The 25326-nt window shown below is 28.9% G+C and overlaps 2 protein-coding genes across 6 annotated transcripts in view; both read right to left on the bottom strand.

Annotated features, from left to right (window-relative positions):
- The window catches only part of LOC127279031 (transcription factor Adf-1-like), a 259928-nt gene that overhangs the window by 146281 nt on the left and 88321 nt on the right, over window positions 1-25326 (bottom strand). The gene's annotated exons all lie outside the window — the stretch shown is intronic.
- Window positions 206-25193, bottom strand: LOC127279026 (uncharacterized). Of its 5 annotated transcripts, none has more exons than XM_051301109.1 (4): window positions 24573-25193; window positions 5507-5737; window positions 3092-3455; window positions 206-2310 (listed from the first exon to the last, which is right to left on the bottom strand). In XM_051301109.1, the coding sequence occupies exons 1-4, from the start codon at window positions 24586-24588 to the stop codon at window positions 1485-1487; spliced, it is 1437 nt and encodes a 478-aa protein (XP_051157066.1). In that variant the 5' UTR covers window positions 24589-25193; the 3' UTR covers window positions 206-1484. The 5 variants fall into 5 exon arrangements, with proteins under 5 accessions (XP_051157066.1, XP_051157065.1, XP_051157068.1 ...); XM_051301108.1 differs by having other exon boundaries at window positions 24577-25192; XM_051301111.1 differs by having other exon boundaries at window positions 24521-25192.

Here is a 25326-nt window from a genome sequence, read left to right on the forward strand (position 1 = left end):
CGAGTATTTATGAAAATGTAAGCTATTTTAAATATCAAATTAAAATTTTTTCTAACATTTGAATAATTAAAAATTCTTTTTGTATGATAAAAATAAATATATAAATAACAAAAAAAATTATTAAAAGAAATTATTAAAAATAATATGTTTTTCAAATTTTTCAGATGTGCTTCATATTTAATTTAACATAAAATAAAGATAAATGTATGGAGAAAAAACAGGTTATTTTATTTACAGATAATTATGACATTGTTTTCCGTAACCCTACCAATAATAAATAAACAATTGTATGAAGAGTATCTATTTCTATCTATGACCAAAACAATAATTGTGTAAACTATTGGATAGAACATTTTCATGTATGTTTCAACCAAGTTTTCATCCCTGCACTTATTTTTTTGATACCCTAATTGATTGTCCATGGGCTTTCACAGATAGTTTCCGCCCTTGAAAGTGTACCATGACATCTAAAAAACTACGTGTTAACTTTTTTTGAGTACTACAGATCTGTAAAGCCGAATTAGGGTACGGTCACACCATTTCATGCAGTCACTGTGAATGTAGAAGCATTTCGCCATTCACAACTCAATGAAAATTAAAAATATGAATTTTTTTAAGTAAAATTCTAAAAATGTTAGTTATACTTGCATGCATGATATGATGTGACCATACTGATAAACCTAACAGCATCCGGATACTCAGAATGTCTTAAGGATATTCATTTATCTGAGGACATCCTAATTTGCCCAAACCAAATGGTATTCCCAAGATATCCATAGGATATCCTGAAATATCCGTTTCTGTTAGAAAATTCTGTAGGTTTATTTCTTAATGCTATGATTTTTGTATAAAACACTGGATAACAAAATTAAGTTTTTTCTTGACACAAAAGTAAACGCTAGTAATTATAAGAGGATTTTCCCTATACATTATAAATCGGTAAATGAAACTCTTCCATCACATCTCAGTTTTGAGAAAAACAGAATTAAAATGTCAAAAAATCCCAATTTTCTAACTTCTCGGAGCAATTTAAAATAATAATGTGACGTGATAAGCAACTTAAATATATCTCAAATGATAGCTTTATCTTTTATCGAAATTTGCAGTTTCCTCTACTTTGTTAACTTAAAGAAAGTTCCAAAACATTAAAATTTAGAAAACGTATATTAAATTTCACTAAGAGAAAAAGAAATAAAACAAAATTTTTATAATTAGTTTTGAAAAATATGTCTCTTTTATTAGTTGTAGATTGCTACTTTAACAATTTTATACGTCATAAAAATATATTTACTTTCATGTCTACGTCTGAAAATTCTAAACCAAATCTAAATGTAGATCACTTTTCAACATTCTATTTAAAAAAACGTCTATTACACCTTATATTTCTCACTGGGAGATAAACAAATTTAACATTAACTCACCAGTGTTTACTTTTGTGGCAACATATCGTTAACCAGTAATATTACTTTCTGCATCGACTTTCATTATTTAATTTTTGGTGGAGCTTCAACATAACCACTTTCATCACTATCAACTTCTTCATCTAAAGCGTCTAAAATAAAGAACATATCTTCTCTATCACGAATATCTTTATATATACTTTCAGGGAATTTTTCTTTACTAAGTTTAGATTTTTGCAAATTTTTTAAAGGTCTAGAGCTTTCTCCTCGAGGCCTATAATCGACTATCTCATCAAAATCTTCAACATCCTCAAATTCAAAGAGATGAGAATTTTGCCGTTCAATTTCTTCTTCTTCGTCTTCTTCTTCTTCTGTTGATTCTTCTCCCTCACTTCTGGAGAAAAAGCTTTTTCTATTTTCGGATTCACTATGAAGAGATGGACTGTCAGAACATGTTATAAAATTTTGAGAACCTTCAGAGTTTCTTCGAAGTATATCGTTACCTAAGAAACCATTCCTTTTATTCTTCAATTCATTTTCATTTGGGATATGAGAGTCTTCTAAACTGTAAGCTCTTTCATCACTATTAGTAGTACTTGAAGTTTCACAACCACTCGATATACTGACGTTTTCATCAGAGGACCCTTTGTTCAGAACGTCTAAAATTTTTGACAACCGCCATCCTTCTTGGTCTTTCCAGGTTTGGGCCACATTTTGTAAAGATCTTAGCTCTTCTATTAAGCGTTTTTGTTCTATTTCCTCAGCAATTGTATCCTCCTCAATAGAAAACAATTTTGGAGCACTTTTTGATCTTTCCATAGGCGGTCGATAATTTTGACCTCCAGTGCTTAAAAGAATTTTTCTTCGTGGCAAAGATGGATTTTCGTAAACTGCATTTGCCAGAGATAATCTGAAAAACAAATTAAATCACTGTATCGGGAAACTTAGTTTTAGCAAATATCAACTTCCCAATTTATAAAAATTAATTAAGGTACTTTTTGAAAACATGTACAATTATTTTTTTCTAACACACGCATCAAAAGTACATCATTTCTTACCTGTGTAGTGGGAGAAAAGTATGTATTTTCCGGCGAGTGGGAGGGAAAGTTAGTTTCCCTCCCGGTGACGTTACTAGGCGGGATGGTAAGTAACTTTCCCTCCCGATGTCGTTACTGATAGATAGAAATGAAGAATTTGATTTTGTTTTTTAACATAAATTGTTAATACTGACAGGTTATCAATTTACGAAAATTTATTTTGTAAACTTTTGACAAAATATTATTAAAGTTTCATTAAAAAATTAATAATTGTATTCAATGCTTTATTAAATATTTGTACTTTCGGTATACGTGTGTTAGAAAAAATAGTATACGTGCAACTCGGGAGAAAAATAATTCCCAGCTCGTGTGTTAACAGTTCTCGTCTTCGCTCGCAAGCACTCGCCATCGGCTCGTGCGCTCGCTACACTGCGAACTGCAAATACGTGATACTCAAAAAATTTGCGTTCAAATACATTTCTTAGTAATAATTGTTGAAGATGACTTATATTTAAAAATTCAAGTTTGTTAGATTGTTGCTCAATTTGTTTCCAAAAAACGGTAACATACAAACATTCACACTAAAATCATTATTATAAAGCTTTCTATGAAGGCAAAAAATGAATTTTTAGTATGTATTCGAAAATTATTTACCTTGCATTTTGTCTAGAGACCTTATCTCTTCGAAATTCAAGAAGTGCTTGGTGTAATCTGGAGTTTAAAGTCGATGCTAACCTTCGAGCAGTTGATTCCTTTGAACATAAGACAGCATGACATCTTAATTCAGGTCTTAATCTGCGCCCTTCATGGCGGTAAACCCATACAAACAGACGAGGATAAAAATCTGGCGCTGTGCAATAAGTAACTCTATGGGCCCAATATTCTGTTAGTCCATGATCTTTGGTTGTGGCTGTCAAACCACCATTTGTTACCGTCAATCTCATCAAAACGTCAGGTCTACTGTTACTCACATAATTACGCCACAATGTAGAAACCGGTTTTTCTACACAACCTTCCCCTACAAACATTAAGTGATGTTTTGAATTAATTTAAGAAGTTATAGAAAGCTTACATGACAATAAATATTATACATCATAATAAATATACTATTCCTCTTTTTTAATGATTACAAAACAAATTTAAATTTAACTCTCAGCTTACTGACTATGAGGCTGGCTACACCGAGAGCCAATCAGGAGTGTTAAATTTAATCATCTGGCGTACTAAACAAGTGGACTAAATTTTGCGTTTGCGCAGAATGTTTCTGTACATCTGCGACCATGGTTGTGATAGCGACAGGTTAGAAATTGGCGACCACGGTGGTCGCCAAAGCCAGCGAACTTTTCAAACCTGTCCTATTGCAATCACGGTCGCAGATGTACACAAACATTTTGCGCAGACGCAAAATTTAGTCCACTTATTTAGTGCGCCAGAGGATTAAATTTAACCCTCTTGATTGGCTCTCGATGTAGCCAGCCTCATAGTTAAGGAGCTCGCACACCTCCGCACACCACGCAGAAAACGTACAAGAGTAAGAGAGACAGAAAATTCAAATTTAAATCTACTGACTTTCTGATTGGCTCTCACTAGCTACCTGTGCAGGCAGCTAGAGGTGTGAGCGCGCCAGACTCACCGATGTCAGTACTGACCATCGTACTTTCATAGAGGCTGGCTACACCGAGAGCCAATCAGGAGGGTTAAATTTAATCCTCTGGCGCACAAAACAAGTGGACTAAATTTTGCGTCCGCGCAGAATGTTTGCGTACATCTGCAACCATAATTGCAATAGGACAGGTTTGAAAAGTTCGCTGGCTTTGGCGACCACGTGGTCAGATATACACAAACATTCTGGGAAGACGAAAAATTTAGTCCAGTTTAGTACGCCAGAGGATTAAATTTAACACTCCTGATTGGCTGTCGGTGTAGACAGCCTCAATGTAACTTTAATCGACTGTATATCGAAATATAATTAATTAATTGTAACATTACCCAAGTAGCACGATATATCAACCAGATGTCACGGTGATATCACCGGGGTATGTCACCGTGACATCAGGAAAATGTCAAAATGTCCGCCTTACGGTGATATCACCATGATATCACCGTGATATGACTCTCATATCACCTTGATGTCACCATGATATCACCTCGATGTCACCGTGTGATATCGCCGTAAGGCGGACATTTTCCTGATGTCACGGTGACATTCCCCGGTGATATCACCATGACATCTGGTTGATATATCGTGCTACTTGGGTATTGATAACACAGGTTTACAAGGTTCAGGACCCGAGCAATGATAACCTGTTTTTAAGGTAAATTTTAACGCTGAATTCGAATCAATAGTCCGTTTGTTTACTATACGTCAGGTTTTTGAGATAATTGCAATTTTAATTATTATTTTCTCATAAACTTGTTCCTAATATAGTCGGTAGGTTCACAAACAGCACTAAAGCTTGCAACAAACTTAAAGTAAAATTACCATGTCAACTTGCCAAGCTTCCGCAATAAGGTAAGCTTTTAATAAAAAATTTTGACTTGCTTGAAATGACAAGTTCACACACGATTGCAGCAACATTTATTGAGTTTGCAATTGATTTACTTGGTTTAAAAAAGGAAAAATAAATTTTTTTACGTCATTTAATTTATTGTTATTTATAAATAAACTGCAAAATCGGTTTCACGGGATAAATAGAGAATTTAATTATTATCAACATTTCAACAAAAATTTGTTGAACTTAGTTAAAAATTTAGACCGTTAGAGAGATGTAAATCCAAAGACGGACATTATGCTCCTCTGTGCTCTGTGAGAATTTCTTCTTACAGAAGAAGTGGTAGTTTTAAAACATACTTCTTTTTCTTTTTAAGCTTTGTTTTTGGTTTTTATCGCGCCCGCAGTAAAAATGCAATTTTTATTTTGATCTCTATTTATGAATAAATATAGATTTTAAGGAACATACATTTCAAAAAACCTTCTTTTACGAGTTATTACAGTTATTACAAACAACGTATAAGTATTTTGTAAAAAAATTATTTTAAAAAGTTAAAAATAATTATAAGAAATCTTACCTTTGGCCCATCCCGTCAATACATTGCCCAAATAAGCGACTTTATAACAAGGATCATATTCCGTAATTAATGCATTTCCACGATGTCTCCTCCATAATTTACCCAAACCATTTTTGAGAGATTTTAGGGTTCTTTGACCAAAATCTTTTCCAGAGGAACTATTAGATAATGAACTAGAAATTTCATCCTCAACAGGCTTTGCCGAAACGTCTCCCATTGCATTCATAGCACCTTAAATTAAAAAAACACATATATCAATTATTTGTTACAAAAGAACAAATATTTGTGTAAATTGTATCATTTATTGGTATCCAAAACAGAAACATCATTTTTTAATTCATCGACAATTGATAATAAGGAATCTGACATAAATATATATGCTATAAGAATTCATAGTTCATACGAAGAATTTTATAAGAATTTATGTGAGATCCTTATAGAATTCCTTCTAGGAACCTACCCAGCAAACACGTTCTATAAATGTTATATAACAGTGAGGACAGTTTTATAAAACATTTGTTGCAAGCTGGTTATGAATCTGTTATACATCCTCATTGTAACAGAATTCTAGAACATTGTTACAAGGGAGTTACCGATCTGTTCTATATTATGCGAACTTCACAGTTCTGTAACAATGTAATGTAACATTTCTGTAACACAATCATCACAAATGATATGTAACTGACGTTCCAACGAAGTTCTAGAACTGAGTCTGAAAAATGTTATGTAGCTGTTCTAAAATTTTGTTGCAGATTAGTTCTGGATGACATTTGTACCTACAAATCGGAAAAATTCTGCAACAGTGTAAGCCAATAATGTAAGCCCGGGATGCCAATATAATTTTAATAATGGCACCCAATAATGGTCTATAATTGGTAAAGTCATGGAATGTCCACGCCGATGCCAATGATTGGCAACCATCATTGGCAAATTATTGGCAACCAATAATTAGCCAATATTAAAAATTTTAATAATAATTTAAAAAATCAATTATTTAAAAAAAATTTGATTTTTATTATTTTTTAATAGTTATTATTATTATTTTATTTTTAATAATTAAATTAAAATAAAAAAATGGTCATCACAGTATTAGTGAAACCATTTCTTCCCAAAAAAAGTTTGTCTCACAAAAAAAATTTCACCATGAGGAAATACTTTTTTTCAAATATTCTTTGTAAAAAAATTATTAGTAGCCCAAAAGAAATATCACGATGAGAAAATAATTTTTTGTCAAATTTTCTCTGTAAATAAATTAATTAACTAAATAACGTAAATATTAGTTACTTAATTTTTTTACTACGGTAATTAAACAATAAAATTATTCGTAACACAAAAAAATATCACGATGAGAAAATAATTTTTTTTCAAATTTTCTATGTAAAAATATTATTGATTTTTTTACTACGAAAATTTAACAAAAGAATTATTCGTTGCACAAAGAAATATCACGATGAGAAAATAATTTTTTTCTTCAAATTTTCTTTGTAAAAAAATTATTTGTGACTTAAAAAAAATATCACGATGAGAAAATAATTCTTTTTTTCAAATTATCTATATAAAAAAATTATTTCTCTTAAAAAAAATCACGATGAGAAATAATTTTATGGCAAATATTCTCTGTAAAAAAATTAATTAACTAAATATAGCAATTAATAGTTACTTAATTTTTTTTTAATACGAAAATTTGACAAAAAAATTATTTTTTGCAACACTAACCTCTAAAGTTAAATTTTACACACCGAAAAGTGTGTGTAAAGAAGCTCTTTTCAAACGGTGCGTAAAGTGATTCACTTTACGCACTGAAATTTATTTTACGCACCGAAATTTCTCTCACATAATATAAGGATTGTTTTAGACCATACAAAACAACAAAATTAAAAAAACGAACTTTACCCCCACAGCACCGAAAATTTCCTGAAAATTTCCTAAAGATTTATTTGCAAACTTCGGAAACTTTAATTGCAAAGTTTAGAGAAAATTGTATAAAGATTTAAATGTCCAAAATGAGTAAATGTTTGGCGTAAAACTTGACGGAAGATTTAAATTAAATTTTCCAGAAATTTTCGACGCGAAAATTAAGTAAAGATTTAAATTAAAGTTTTGTGAAATGTTTGGCGTAAAAGTTGACTAAAAATTTAAATTAAATATTTATTAAAAATTTATACCGAAAGTTGAGTGAAAATGTAATTTAAATATTCAGTCAATTTTTGTGACGAACATTTCCTAAAAATTTAAATTAAATTTTCAGAAAAGGTTGGACGAAAATATTTGTAAAAAATACAAAAATAATATTTAAGAAGTATTAATATTATTATTAATATTAATAATAATAATAGATAGATAAATCTTTATTATTATTATTATTATCAATAAAAAAAATTTACTATCTGGGATTAAAAATAAAATAAATAATATACAAACATTGTTGCTCTGCTTTGATTCGCATTGAATCAAGTACTGCATTCTTGTTGAGCAAGAACTTTTGAAAACAAATTATGGGGTGCTGGGGATTGAACCTACGTTCGCTGCGCGCTAGCTAAAGACCATAACCACTACACTACAGATATCTGGCTGAAAAAAACAATCTTCCACACACTCTACAACTTTATATTATCGACTTTTGAGTCGATAAGTAGGATCACTTGTCTATCAGTAAGTTGTAGAGTGTGTGGAAGATTTTTTTTTTCAGCCAGATATCTGTAGTGTAGTGGTTATGGTCTTTAGCTAGCGCGCAGCGAACGTAGGTTCAATCCCCAGCACCCCATAATTTGTTTTCAAAAGTTCTTGCTCAACAAGCATGCAGTACTTGATTCAATGCGAATCAAAGCAGAGCAACAATGTTTGTATATTATTTATTTTATTTTTAATCCCAGATAGTAAATTTTTTTTATTGATAATAATAATAATAATAAAGATCTATCTATCTATTATTATTATTAATATTAATAATAATATTAATACTTCTTAAATATTATTTTTGTATTTTTTACAAATATTTTCGTCCAACCTTTTCTGAAAATTTAATTTAAATTTTTAGGAAATGTTCGTCACAAAAATTGACTGAATATTTAAATTACATTTTCACTCAACTTTCGGTATAAATTTTTAATAAATATTTAATTTAAATTTTTAGTCAACTTTTACGCCAAACATTTCACGAAACTTTAATTTAAATCTTTACTCAATTTTCGCGTCGAAAATTTCTGGAAAATTTAATTTAAATCTTCCGTCAAGTTTTACGCCAAACATTTACTCATTTTGGACATTTAAATCTTTATACAATTTTCTCTAAACTTTGCAATTAAAGTTTCCGAAGTTTGCAAATAAATCTTTAGGAAATTTTCAGGAAATTTTCGGTGCTGTGGGGGTACTTTTAAATTTATACACTCCTGCTTAATGATATTTTTCCTGATTTTTGATTGATTTATTTAATTCTATACAATCGAAATTATTCTAATAGAGAGTTGGAATTTTTCATAATAGGTACTTAACTTTAGAGGTGGGTATTGCAAAAAATGTTGTATGATACACGTGCGTAAATATTTTTTATCGTAATATTTTTTTTGGTCACAAGTTATTTTTTTTGTCAAATTTTCGTTGAAAATAGTTATTTATGATACAAGTGCGTAAAGTGAATGATTATACGAGTGTATAATTATTCTATTAGAATAATTTCGATTGTATAGAATTAAAAAATCAATCGAAGATCAGGAAAAATATTATTAAGCAGGAGTGTATAAATTTAAAAGTAAAGTTCGTTTTTTAATTTTGTGGTTTTGTATGGTCTAAAACAATCCTTATATTATGTGAGAGAAATTTCGGTACGTAAAGTAAATTTCAGTGCGTAAAGTAATATTTCAGTGCGTAAAGTTTGAAAGAGAAAGTTTGAAACACCGTTTGAAAAAGAGCTTCTTTACACACACTTTACGGTGTGTAAAATTTAACTTTAGAGGTTAGTGTTGCAAAAAATTAATTAACTAATTATTAAATATGACATTATGTTATTAATAATTATTTATTAAATAATTTATTTGTCATATTTAAAATAAAATATCTAATAAAATCAAATTTTTCAAATGTTCCCGCGCTGCGCTGATGGCTCAGCTCTGGACTTTAGTTCGCTAAAAAAAAAAATGGTTTCATTAATACTGTGAGGACCATTTTTTTATTTTATTTTAATTATTAAAAATAAAATAATAATAATAACTGTTAAAAAATAATAAAAATAAAATTTGTTTTTAAATAATTGATTTTTTAAATTATTATTAAAATTTTCAATATTGGCTAATTATTGGTTGCCAATAATTGGCAACCATCCTTGTCATCGGCGTGGACATTCCATGACTTTACCAATTATGGTCCATTATTATTGGGTGCCATTGATTTTTCATTGGCTCCCATCATTGGGCCAATTAATACGCCAATGGTAACTCGTGGTAATTTCCCATTGGGTGTTTATTTTAGAGTTTCTTTTTTCTATTACATCATGTTTTAATATTTTTATTAAGAATAAAAATATTTTGCATATATTTTTAGGTAATAATCTTGCGATAATGGTTATGTATACCATTTTATAGTTGTTACAAAACAGTTCTAGAACTGTTACAAATACATTTGTACACTTAAAAAAACTAGTAGATTTGACTACTTTTTAACTACTCTGCCTAGTACAATAGGTCCTCATTTAAATTTAAAAAGTTGTATTAACTATAAAAGAGTAGTTAAAATAACTAAGAATGTAGTTGTCAGAACAAAATTTTGTAGTTGTTTCAGTTTTAGCAGTTGATTCAACTACATTTTTTAGTAATCTGAACTGATAATTATTAACTCCATAAAGAGTAGTTCAATTAATTACACAAACAAAATGAAACTAACTAAAAAAGTAGTTACTTTAACTACTTTCCAGTCAACTATCCAACAGTAGTTGAAGATCTCAGAGAAACTTTTTTCAGTGCAACCATATTCTATATCCGTTACAGATTCTTACATATCCGCTGAGTACGACATTTTGCGTCACAAGTGACTCACAGGTTCTTCACCAGTTACAGAACATGCTCCCAAAAAATTTGTAACAGTTCTATAACTGACCTGTAACAGTGTTTGCTGGGTATATAGCATTTTCTAGTAGGGTTGAACTAAATCATTTTCGCCCTATTGAAAAATTATGACCGTAATTATTATTCTTAATACGGTGATGTATATGAAATAGAAATTACGCCCGTGATTACGATCATATTTACACTGAAAAAAATGTTGCCGAGAAATTCAACTACAATTGGCTAGTTGACTAGAAAGTAGTTAAAATAACTACTTTTTTAGTTAATCTAATCATGTTTATGTAGTTAATGTAACCATTTTTAAGAAGTTAATAAGTAATAGTTGATTTTAATAAAATATGTAGTTATAAAGTACAACTACAGGTCGGTAGTAAAATTAACTTTCTTAACGTAGTAAGAACAAACTGTAATTGTAGTCAACTCAAAATTTCAAGAGTAGTAAATCCAACTACTATTCACCAGTTATATGAAAAGTAGTAAAAGGAATTATTTTCTTCAATGCAGTCAAATTTTCCCTAAAATTAATTTTCAGATTCTTAATAAAAATTGTTTCATGTGTATGTTATATTAATAATATATGAGTTTGTATTTGATCGCTATATATATATATAAATTGTGAAGTGTGATGTAATGGTTATGTCTATGTGTGTGTTTACAAAAAAATGTGAGCGATGAAAGGAGAAACAGAACAAAATTTATTTCGTTTTTCTTAGCTAAGAATATTCAGAAATAGTTCCGTAATTTCTTATATGAGGCTTTATGAGAAATTTATGTCGTAACTCATCAATAAGTAGGAAGTTTCTTTAACATTTCTGAAATGGACTAAGCAAATTCTAATTTGATTTCCTTTTGAATTATTAATGTTTATTTTAACAGAAAATGAGAAAATATCTTAGACTATATCCAAAATATTTTATTTACTTAAATAAATAAGTATGAAAATATCCCGAAATGGTCGCGATATCCACAGGTACTCAGTTGAGTTTCGTAATTATTCCTTTCCGTGTAGGTAGCGTGCATATCTGAAGTGCCAGGTTTGAAAAATTTTACTTTTTCTACTAATAACACAGGTCTACAAGATATATATTTTTTAAAATATCAGAGTGGTTTCCAATGTATTTTTGTGTACTGAACACGATCCCGGGTTCCAAAATTGCGAATCACGTCAGGATTTTGAGTAAAGTGGAGGTAAAGTCTCCACAAACCATGTTTTTGAGGGTTTTAAATATTTTCTTTCTTCTTAACCTTAAGTGATAGACTTCTTTATAGACTTAAATTAAACCCAATATCTTACACTTTAAGATTCATATGCGCAACCCCCACAGCACCGAAACTTTCCTAAAGATTTCCTAACGATTTATTTGAAATGTTCGGAATATTTAATTGCACACAAAAATATATTGAAAACCACTCAGACATATAAAAAAAGTCCTAATTTGTAGACCTGTGTAATTAAATAATTGTCAATTGACAACTGACTTACCCACCGAGAGAAATATATGGTAAGACCTTATGATCTTAAGATGGTTAAAAGTAGATGGTATCCGGTACCATCATTATGCTACTCAGTACTATCAAAGATGTTACAAAAAATTTGGTTATGTTACCCACTACAATCAAGATGTTACTCCGTACAATCTGGATTGTAACTGATAGAATCTAGATAGCTGTCCGCATATGAGGCATTTTACGTATAATGTCCTAAGTTGAAAAATTGATTTCTCGAAAAAAGTGAAACTTGGGGAAATTGTTGTCCTTCCTGATAGTAAAATATCCCCAAAAAAATGTTTGACTTTTTTGAAATTTTGGGAGAGATAGAAGGGTGTCAATCTTATCAGTTTTCCCTGACACTGACTACTATTTAAATTTTTGCTGTCTATAAATGCAATAAAAAAAATTTTGTAGGGGTGTTTTTTAAAGATTTTTCAAGCTCTTTCCAATAGTGAATTTTGTTTTTTTAAATTTTTGAATTTTGACCTTGATTTTCTATAATTAAATATAAATTTGCTATTTTCACTAAAATCGGTCCGTTTTTTAAAAATAAATAATTGCAAACGAAAGTTGAGGTTTTATCCGATCTTGATATAATTGTTTAGAATGTTGGTTTTTTTTGTATTCGAGATATTAGCCCCTTCGCAGTCTAGTAGAAAAATCGTTTGTGTGCCCAAAACAGTCCAAAAAAAAGTTTTAAAAAAAAATCAAATAATCGTATTAAAAGTCTTTTTGGTCGCTGAATCTAAATTTAAGGTCAGATTTAAAAAATCCAAAATGTCGGACCCAAAATAACGGAAAAATATAAAGTGTATTCGATTCGTTCAAAATTTGATTTTCGGGGTCGCTGAATACAAATTTGATGTCAGGTTTTAAAATTTCAAAATGGAGGACCCAATATGGCGGAAAAATTTAAAATTAATTCGATTCGTTTAAAATTCGGTACTTGGTCTTCGGTACTTTTTTTGGTCGCTTAATACAAATTTAAGGTCAAATTTAGATTCAGCGACCTCGAAAACCCCCGAAAACCAAATTTTTAACGAATCCAATCAATTTGAAATTTTTTCACCATATTGGGTCCGCCATTTTGAATTTTGAAAATCTGACATCAAATTTGGATTCAAAGACCCCGAGTACCGAATTTTGAACGAATCGTATCAATTTAAAAATTGTCTACCATATTGGGTCGCCATATTAGGTTCGCCATTTTGAATTTTTTAAATCTGATCTCAAATTTGGATTCAGCGACCCCAAAAACCCCTAAGTACCAAATTTTGAACGAATTGAATCAATTTAAAATTTTTTCCGCCATATTGGGTCCGCCATTTTGAATTTTTTAAATCTGACTTCAAATTTGGATTTTACGACCCTTAAACCCTAAAGGAACCATTTTTATGCAAATCTAGTCAATTTTTAAATTTTTTGGACGCCATATTGGGTCCGCTTTTTTGAATTTTTTACATTCTCATCATAATGAGAAGGTATTACATTTTAGCGATTTTGAGCCTTCTCTAATTCCAGTGAATCTCGACGTTTTGAGACTTTCTGATGCCGAAAAAGTGGGTTTAAAAAAAATGTCTGTCTGTAAACAAAATTTGGTCCGACGATAACTCGAACAAATTTTAATGAATCGACTTCAAATTTGATATACACTTTAAGTGTACCAAAATCTCGCCTGAGTTCCTTTGACAGATGATTTCGTCAAAAATCTACAAAATTATTCAAATTTTGAGTTTTTAAAAATTGTATCATTTGGGTTCTATAACATTTAAGGTAACAAAAATTTTAAATTATTTTTGATGTGTTACTTTACTCATTAATTTTTGTCGACACAGTTTTAACCTATTTTTCCACCTTTTCTTTTAGCAACTTTCCTCTCTAGATTCAAAGTTCTTAAAGCAGTATCCATAAAACATTCTTTCCACTATAACGAAAACATCGTGAAGTAGAACAAAAATAATATGTGTAACAGGCAAAATTATAAAGGATTATAAATTAACTAAGTATAAAAATTGCTATTTTTTAAAAGAAAATTCATTTTTCAACAATCTTTTTAGCGTATTCAAACATTTTGACGTAATATATTTAGCATTTAGAGGTATTCTGAGGGGATAAGATTTGAAAAAATTATAAAAACTGAACAAAAATTTAAAAAATAGTTATTTTCGTATCAAGGGCGCAAAATGGGTGATTGTGGCGAAGGCGAGATTAGAGAAACCAAGGGTACCCGAAGTGCCCGAGGCGAAGCCGAGTGTGCGTAGTTTCGCCGAGGTTTCATCATAATCTCCCCTTCGCCACAATCACCCTTTGCGCCCGTGCTGCGAACAAGATTTTTTGTCCTGTCTGCATGGAAAGCGTATTATTGAGGGCATGCATATTTGAATGAATACATTACACTTTGAAAGCAATTGAAAATTAATCCATCCAAATTAATTACTCCTGGGGGTCAGGTACACCATATATCTTTAGGTGGCTTAGAGGGGGGGGCAGGACAATCTTTAGTAGATAAAGTAATTTAAAAATTCAAATTCTTTAAAATAAAAATTAAACAAGGTTTTAATATTTTGCACTAAGTTCAGGATTGAGTTGTCTATAATTTTTATTTGTCTTTACAACAATTGATAACAAAATTGATATATTTTTAAATGATGTCTTCTGTACTTTCAAAAAAACATAGAATTACAAAATTCTAATCTGAAATTATAAATTATTAAATCATTGTTAACTACTTAATAAATTTAATTAAAAAATTAATAAGTATTCGAGATAGAAAATCGAAAATAATAAAACAACACTGACGAGTGTTGTGGAAGACAATTATTTAATTATAAATTTTAACTGTGCAATTTGTTATATTGTAGGTAATAGATTGATTATTTAATTCTTGAGAGCTACTGATTTGCGAAGAATAATTGTTTTCAATAGTTTGTAGGATTTCGTTAGTTTCTTGAACTGTGTTAGAAGGTCTCAATAAATCCGAATTGGCAGCCGTTTCAATTTGGTGGTCTATCTTTTTTTTCTTATTTTGTTTTTAGTCTTTTAAAGATGCTTTTGCGGTTTCCTTGCATATTTGTGTGCCACTAGATGAGGGTAAATTAATCACTGCTTCAATCTGGTTTCCAATTTTTCGCTTATAATTTGTTGAATTATCAATGTAACCTAAAAAACGAAATTTGTGAAAGTCAATATACACGTAATACTTTGAAGAAAATATAAAAAATTATCTAATTTGGTCGAAAATCTAAGTACCTTTAATTTCAAATTATAATTTATAAAAATCTGCTCTAATACAATAAATTTTATATCAAGATGGGAAAATATTTAAACATTAACTTCAGCAACAGTTAAGGATTTCCATCCTCCGTGGCGTTTGAGCGTTATTAAATCAGCACCAGAATCAGCAAACAATGTAGCGGATGTTCGCCTGAAACTGTGTCGAGTATAAAGTTTAGGATTTTCAAGTTTTAAATACGTAGCGATTTCACTTGGCATTTTGCCGAATTTGTTTTTTCCGATGACTGATTTACGCATTTTCCTTTTTGTAATTTAAAAAAAAATCGGTTGCAGTGGGTTTTTTTAGTCGAAGAGCTTCGTATTTGACAACAATATCTCTAAATTCTCCGTCCACAGTGAAGGATCTTGGGACTTTTGTTTTTGTATTAGGAATCTGTATAAGGAGAAGATTACCCTCGTGTTGAACATCTTCCATTTTTATGTTGGATAGCTCCTCCCTTCTGCACGCACCATTAATGCTGCATTAATATATATATATATATATATATATTAATGTAAATACTTTGTATATTTATAATAACTAATTTTTTATTGTATAGAATTTATTGTTTACTTATTTTTTTAAGAATTTATTTATATCCTTATTTTATTTATTCAAATATTCTTGCATGCTGTAGTGACTAAGTTTTTAATAATTTATCTGACGTATTTTGAGTTTTTGTTTTTATATTCAAATTTTTACTTCCTTTTATTGCCAAATATATTTCATCCGGAGCTTCTGAGAGAAACGTATTAATGTTCTCTGGAGAGAGAATTTTCGATTTTGTAGACTTATATCCTTCGGATTTTCTTTTAAGAAAAGTTGTAAGCTTTAAGAACTTTGCAATGTTTACATTGTCATTATTTTTTAAAGTTGATTTCAACATTGAGTACGTTGCCCACAACGTGGGAGGTTTATACTTTTCTGCTAATTCCATAAAATAAGCTATCATCACATTTTCTGCGATGGTTTTAACGTTTTTCGATTCTGTCCAGCTTTTAAGAGCCAAATATTTATTGTTATAATAAAATTTTGATTCAGTCACTCGATAGTATTTAATAATATAAGAAGATGATATCGATCATTCAGAGTCAATTCCTTGACTCGGAATAATCGATATCATCTTCTTAAATTATTTATTGTTATACTTTTCTTTAGAAATCGCAGGCAGCAAATCATCTTGAATCTCGTTCACTTTTTCACGAAGTTCCGGTGGCGTAAGAATCTCATTAATATTATTTTTCTCGAAATCATTCATATTTTTTCTTTTTTTGTAACTACCGGCAAACGATATAAACTTTTACTCCACTATTTATATTAATAATAACGATATTAATAATAATGTTAATATTAATATTAACGATATTAATAATAACGCGAGTTGACGCGAACTGTCAACTTTCAGAACATTTGGACGGAACTGAACCAAATTAAGAAACACGGAATATAACTGTCCGCTTGTTTTAATGTTCCATCAGTGTTGGGAAGATAATATACTTAAGGTAAATTACATGTAGTTGTTTACGTATATTACGTATGTTTATTATGTCACAAAAAATGAAAACAATACATTTTTTAATGGTGCGGGCGCGAATGTATTTTTCGCCCGCATCTATGACGTCAGCGGGCGCGAATGTACTTTGCGCCCGCTCAGCCCATCTCTGGGTGGGAATCACTTACTTTGCGACAAAAAAATCTTTTTTTTAATGCTTGCAAATTGTTTTTTTTTAAATTTTTCGGTTCTTTTAGTACGCCATTTGATAGAGCCTCAATGTACCTATAAAAATTTCGTTAATGGGTTATTGCATGCCTACTTTTCCCATTCTATGTTTCTAATTTTCGAGCGTGAAACACGAGTGTTGTGATGAGAATGTTATCCTTAAAGTCAAAGTACTTTAAGAAAATGAAATTTAATTTATGAAAACTAAAAAAATTGTACTTATATCAATTGTACAAAAAAAATTTTATGAATAAAAACATGAGGGCGAATCTCATGTAATAAATTTGTTGCTTTAAAAATTTTTTTTATTGCATTTATAGACCACAAAAATTCAAATAGTAGGCGGTGTCAGGGTAGGACAACAATTTCCCCAAGTTTCACTTTTTTTGAGAATTAAATTTTTCAACTTAGGACATTACACGTAAAATGTCTCATATGCGGACAGCTATCTAGATTCTATCCTTAACCTGGCGTGATAGAGATTTCTATATAGGCTTTGATTAAAGCTTAGATCTTGTATACTTTAAGAGTCATATGCGCCAGATAAAAAAAATTAGGTTCAAGACACCCAAAAAGTTTATGGGGGTCATTACCCCCCCACAAACATGGTTTGTGGAGTCTTTACCCCCACTTTACTCAAAATCCTCAGGTGATACGCAATTTTGGAACCCAGGATGGTGTTCAGCACACAAAAATACATTGGAAAGCACTCCAACATCTAAAAAAACAAGTCTTATTTTGTAGACCTGTGTTATTAACCCTTTGAGGAGTAGTGTTGCTTTCCGCAACATGAACATTTTTTTGTTATCTCTTGCATAAGTTCCTTGATTTTTAAAACTGAATTTGGGACCAATATTTTTCATTTAGTCTAGTAAATTTTCTATTCCAAACTCTGGTTTTAAGACAAAAAACCTGAATTAGTTACGCTAAAATCTTGTTTATAAATAAAAAATCGTGATTTTTTAAGAAAAAATTTGGTCCTCAAAGGGTTAATGCTAGTAAAAAATGAAATATTTTATAAAAAATAAAGTTATCGCATTTCTGACGTTACTAAATGCAAGTTGATCTGATTCCGAATTCAACGAACCCAATATGAAGTATTTTCGTTTAATAAATTGTTTATGAACAATTGTAATGACAATCAATTGTTTATAAAAAATTGACCTAGCACAAATACTTTATATTAGCCTCGTTGGATGCGGAATTACGTCAGCTTTCAATTGGTAGCTTCAGAATTGACATAACTTTATTTATTTTTAAAATATATCATTTTTTAATAACATTAATTAATTAATTATGGTAAGTGGATCAATTACTAATAAAGATGCACATTTATACAATTATTAATTTAATTATTTGAGATCAAATTTTTTTCCTCGCCGTAATTGAAACATTTTTAAGATTTCCATTGGCTTCAATTACGGTGAGCAAAGTATCTTCATTCAAAATACACATATTTTTGGTCACCGTAATTGAAACACAGAAACTGATACAAACGCGACGTAATAGAAATATACGGTTTTAGTTTTAATTTCTCATGTTTGTTTAAATAATCGATTTCAAAGGTGTTTTGACTCGAATCGCGTCGTAATTAGTGCATTCACCCTAAGTAATATCTCGAAAATAACATAAAAGAACATCTCAATTTTTTGTAGTGAAAATACACATTTTTAATTTTCAGAAAAAAATTCAAGAAAAGACCGATTATAAAAGAAAGGGAAAAAACAGTTTTTTTATAAAACCTAACAATATTTTGTGGTTGAAGTACTCATCGATAGGGCTAAACCATGTGCAAGTTACAGCCTGATCTGAACAACTTCTTTTTCACTTAGTACGCTACAAACTATTTTCGTTCCAAAAACGTTCTTAAAACGTTTCATGTCTGATAACAAAAGGTTCTAGAACATTATTTGAACATCCATGTAAATATGTCAAAAAAAATTGATGACCACAAAACTTCATGAGGAAGCTGGCAATTATCATTTACTTAAATTTAAAAAATTCAGCCATTCGCTAAACCAGCGAAACTAGTTTCGAATTGCTTTTCCAAAACCTTCTACACGGAAAGAAATCTTGTTAGAATATTTAATATTTTGACACTCATATTTAGTATATTAAGTTACAATTGCGGAAGATTTTGCAGATTTTGGGGTGTTTATAGATTTCATTACTATTTTTTAAGAATGTCTAAAATAAAAATAATAAAGTTTAATATATTTAGAAACAAAAATTAGAATAGTTTTTGCGAAATTCATAATTGTATTATGAAAACTCCAAATGTTAAATTCTAACACGCCCTGTAAGAAGTATTAGAATAAAATATTTCATTTTCTGTATTTAGAACTCCGTTAACTGGTATAATCATTTTACATTTTGATATAGTCGATAAGAAAGTGGATTGGTGTTAAATGCTTATATTTACATATAATACTAATAGAAACTTTTTCTTTCAAAAAATGATAGAAAAATATCAAAAATCACCGAAGTTTGACGAAGTTAAGCGAGTGAGTCCGTCCGGGTTTGACCGATCACTAACGAGTAGTCACGAAAAAAAATGTCAGAGAAAAGTCAGGGAATTTTTTTCTTTAAGCCTTGCTAGACATCCTGATTTTAAAATAATTTTTAATACTGTAATATGAATTAAAAATAATTTTAATTAATATTTAATAATTAAATATTTCATTTGTTTGCTCATAATTTTTATATAATTTTTATTTCTACAATATAGACTAGAAAAAGTTTTGATAAATAATTGTTTTTAATTATTCTATATTTCTTTTTCTAAATATAATTATAGAATATTTGTTGTAAGTTTGCTTCTATAATTAAATTAAATGATTTTATGATAAAAATTGTTCTTTGAAAGGTAATAAAATATTTTATTATTTCTTAATAAATAATTATTTTTATTTTTAAATATTTAACAATGTAATATTAAGTTTCTCACAAGTGCAGAAAAATCTGTCTATTTAGTATATAAAGAAGTTCATAATTTCTCATTTCCGCGTGAATTATGTATCTATATGCGTTGCGTTATTCTGCGTTTATGTATGCGTATTGTAGTTAGGATGTGTTAGGAATAATTTTAAGCAAATTACGAAATGTTGGTTCTGATTTTTCGTATAAATTTAGTACATAACAAAGTGCTAGACTGTTTACTTCCTATACTGTTTTTTCCTATAGTTTTTTCAATATTCGAAAATTGTAGATTTGAATTAAGAAATAATAATTTCAGTTTTCGTAAAATGATTCCAGTTAAAGGAATTCGTAAAACTATACCAACTTTTATTAGCAAATCAGAATGTTTCGCAATTAAAAAACAAAAATATTAAAATTTCTATTCAGATTTATTAAATATTATAACAATAGATTTCTTTCCGTGTAGTTCCTTCTTATTTTTTTTGCAAAAAAAAATAATATAAAAATAATACAAAAAATAATTGTTTTTCATCATGTATTAAGAATATGTAATTTAACTAAATTTATATTACATTAAATTTATTATTCTAGAAAATTTTTTTTTACAAAAAAATGTTATCCAAACTAGATATAAAGTAATAGCTTTTAGAATAGCAATTCTGGTTCAGTAAATATCTCAATTTTTTTCATTAATTAAATGATAATTGACAGCTTCCTCATGGAATTTCTGTTATCATTTTTTATTCACATACAGTCAATCCTCCACAATGACGTTTTTCAGGCCCGGTCAACTCCATTGAATCGAAATGGCAACCATCACAGAAAAAACTTAGTCTCATTTTGATATGCAGCAAAAATGAATCAATGCTAAACGACATAGACAGTGGCGCCACCAACCTGACTCATTTTTGCTGCATATCAAAATGAGTAGCATACGTTATCATTTTGAGTTCAGGTTTTTTCTGTGATTCAGCGCCTCTACCACCAACATAGCAACTAATTTTTACTCAGCTTGTATACCTATATATATACAATAGATATACAATAGATACGGAAAAAATTTCTTGTAGCGAAAACACTACAAATGTCAGAAAAAACAATTCTATAGATTGTCATGTAGACTGTAAGAAAATAGTATTTCAAACACACAAATTGGGAACAGCACAACTTGATTTACGTTAGTACAGAGACATAGCGCATGCGCAACGAATTGTATTGTGACACACTCTACGATATTTGTTTGTTTCCCAAACCTCAGCGTTTTGTGAATACTCCAACCGGGTTTTATAGACCCGGCTGAAAAAATTTGTACAAGAATATGTACAAGTTCTTGTAAATGTTCATTAATGAACTTGTACATTTTCTTGTACATGTTCAAGTAATGTTCTTGAACAAGTTCAGCATCCGGAATTGAGATATGTTCTTGTACCAGAACTTGTACAAGATCCATAAAAATATGTATACATATTTTTATGTACACGTACATTTTCTTGTACCAGATGTGGAATATGTTCTTATAAATGTTCATTTATGTTTTTTAAATTAAAAATTAAAAACTTTAAAGGCTGCACGGTAGCTTTCTTAAGCCTCTATAGCTGCGCAATAATTTTTAGCATGCATAAGTGAAGAGTCTTAATAATTATAACTTATTAAAATTTCAAATTTTTTTCAAAAACATTTTTAAACAAATGTTCTTGTACAAGAACATAAACGTGTTCATGTAAAAGTACTTGTACATGAAACCTGTACAAAAAATATGTAAAAAAACATGTACATTTTCTTGTACAAGTATATTTCCTTGTCCAGGATCATTTACAAGTTCTGATACAAGAACATGTCTCAATTCTGGATGCTGAACTTGTTCAAGAACATTGCTTGAACATGTACAAGAAAATGTACAAGTTCATTAACGAACATGTACAAGAACTTGTACATTTTCTTGTACAAGTTTTTTCAGTCGGGGATGGCGCTAGAGATCCTGTTGATAACACTAGAAATTTTTTTCCGTGTACAAGTGCCGTATTCTTTGAGAGTTAAGAAATGAAAAATAGTCAAAGATTTTTTGTTTTTTATCAAAACATTAAAAAAAAATTAATTTCTTTCGAAAAATTTTAATATTTTTAAAAATAATTGTATTATTTATGAAATTTATTCAAAATTTTATTAAAAATAATTTAAATCCTGTGAAGAATTTTATTATTCATGAAAATAATTGAATTTTTGCAATGAATTTTGAAAAAAATTCTTTTAAATAATTAAATTCCTGTGAAAAATTTTAATATTTGTAAAAATAATTTAATTCTTACAAAGAATTTTATTGAAAATTTGAAAACAATTGATATTTTTGTAAAGCATTTTTTATTAAAAATTTTGAAAATAGTTTAATTTTTTCGAGGAATTTAAATATATGTACAATTGTATTTATTTATTTATTTATTTACGGGACTTCAAAATTAAAGTACCCTTTGAATACAAATTGTATAATATACATGTATAACGCTGCTATTTAGGAAAGAAAGAAACTAATTATTAAATAATAGATTAAATAATAGATTGAAAATAATTAAATTATTACTTTACAATAAAGTGATTTTTTGGTACACTGCCGGCCTTTTTTTATTTACTAACAATTAATATTATTATTAAGTGAACAATAAAACGGGAAATTTTATAAATTTTTATCAATATTTTAATTATAATAATAATAAATTATTTCATTAATTATTATAATAATTAATGTAATTTTTATCTTAATTACATTAATATGAATAGTATTTATAATTTACACCCAGTGTGTTTCAAACAAAATATGTACAGGGACAGCCCTGGAAAAGTAGTTGAGGGGTGGAATGAGTCGAATTAAAAAATTGATCATTTTAACGGCCACCCTAATCTTTATGTTTTTTGACCTCAGAAACCAAAAATCACATTTTTAAATAATGTCGTACAGCGTGTGCTTATGTGTGCATCATATTTTCATATCTCGAATTCTACGAAAGCTATGGGGATGAATTTTTTTTAATTGTCACAGTGGTCAGGTTTACTGTTATTCTATCGAGAGTTATTGATATTTTAAAAATCAAAAGTTTTAAAAAACGTGATTTTTTTGCATTATTGGTTAAAAAAACTTATTTAATTTTAAAATTACCATAATCGTAACAAATAACACAAAAAATTCATGCTCCAACTTGGCAGCGGTTTTCTTATACACGGAAAAAAATATAAAGTAACTTTTATTATTTATAAACTAAAACCTAAACTGTCCAGAACTTTTGCGCATTATACTTACGAAGCAATAGTTGCCAAAAATTCCGGACAGTTTACGATTTACTACGGAAGTTGTAAAAGTTACTTTAAACTTGATGGAAAGTTTCATTGCAATTTTTCTAAACACAAACTTTCTTAAACATTGCAAATAAATATTGTCAATCTTAATGAAACAGCTAGCTTATGTCAAGTTTCAGGAAACTCTCGGTGCTGTATGGGCAATAACGTTACAAAACATAAATCTTAAATAATAAAGAGAGATTTTAAAAATAAAAAAACACTGTTACACAAATATGACATGAAAAAAAATTATACGTATTATTATGTAACTGTACTCCCTAGGTTAAGTGACATATATTCGCATGTTCCTTACCATATCACGTGTGCATTTTGTTTGTATGAGTGTGTGTATATTTTAATAAGGGTTCATTTAAGATTTTAATAGACATTAAATATTATCGCAATATAAAGTGTAACTTCAAATACCACATAACTTTCATGTTGAATTTGGATAACAATTTATGTAAAAATCCTAAAATGTAAAAAAAATCATTCAAAATTTTTTAAAAATTATATCTTTTTAACTTTTTTAAAATATTCGACAGTACTTAAGAGAAAGTTATCGTATGTTTTTGGATAATTTCACAAAAAAGTAATGAAACCACGTTTTCTTTACGAACTTTTAATTATTAATCCGACAATATATATTTTAAAATCAATAAGAAAATAAAAAGTTATGTTTAAAATTTATAGGTATAAATAATAGTCATAAATGTATGTCATTAAAGTGTGTGTTTGTTTGTGTAAATAAAAATTTTTCTTAATGATTTTTCTTTTGCGTTGTCAGATAATTATATATTTATGATAGCGTTATATTTATATAAAATGTTTAATGCTTGGAATTTTGTTTTTCTAAAATATTCAATAATTGATTTTGAATTTAATGTTTGACGATAAAATTTAGTGATGTATCAATATTATCAACGTCCTGGAATCTTCATGTGGACAATCCTTGTGGATTTCTCTTTGAGGAAAATTACACGTAACTCCAACACAACGCAATGCTTAAATATGATATAAAATCGGAAACACATTATTTGAAAATATTTAAATTAACAGTTATCTTATGTAAGTTTTAGTAATAAAAAAATTATGTTTTAATTATTTTAATTAAATTTCATTGGAATATATTCTTAAAAATACCTTAGAAAACAAAATATTTAGCATTGTATTAAGTGAAACTTTCATTGTAGAAAACCCCTTAGACTGCAACGACGAAGTATTACCGTTTCAATATGGCAGGTGCGGTCGTCAAAGAGTTTAAGGATAATTTCTTACTCACTATTCGATCCATTCTTATAGAACGTCTCGGTTATTTTTCCATATTTCCTGTGCATGGATAAAATTTACTTTTCACAATTTTAGTTGAACACACAATTATAATAGGCACCTTGTTTAATCCACAATATTAAAATATGAGAAAAATTATCCAATTTTCTCAAGATGAAAAACATTCTGTCACAAAAGCTTAGATGATAAACTAAGCATTGTCGTAACAATTGTTTGTTAATTTATTTATGATTAAAAATAATTTTAATAGTTGATTTGGAAACTTAAATAAATCGTTTGACAAAAACACAATTCAATTTCAATGCTTTCGACACAAATATAAGGAACTATGGAGGTAATTTCTAGTTAGTTACACACACATACACAAAACTTTAATTTTCAATTTTGTCACTCCCAACACATTAGCGATTCTGATAGAAGATATTGTATAAAAATTAATTGCATAAAAAATACATGAAATAAAATTTCATGAATATAGGAACGCGTCTTAATAACAGGTAACGTTCGCCACGATAACATTTCTGAACAGTGTTAGTAGGAGAACTGATCCGGAGAACCATCGGAGAAAGAACGAATACCAGAAGGGAATACAATGACAGCTGTGGAAGTAGCAACAGCAATTGAATAGAGAAAATATAAGTGGCTGTTAATAGTAGAAAGTAAGAGATGGAAGATAGCTGTAGGTGGACTCGTGGACCTCTATTATTTTTTGTTAAATAGCAAGAAACTTGTAGTTATTTAC

Source organism: Leptopilina boulardi, unplaced genomic scaffold (genome assembly GCF_019393585.1).
Source record: "Leptopilina boulardi isolate dan_hultmark-lab unplaced genomic scaffold, ZJU_Lbou_2.1 LbouV2_213, whole genome shotgun sequence".
Lineage (NCBI taxonomy): Eukaryota > Metazoa > Arthropoda > Insecta > Hymenoptera > Figitidae > Leptopilina > Leptopilina boulardi.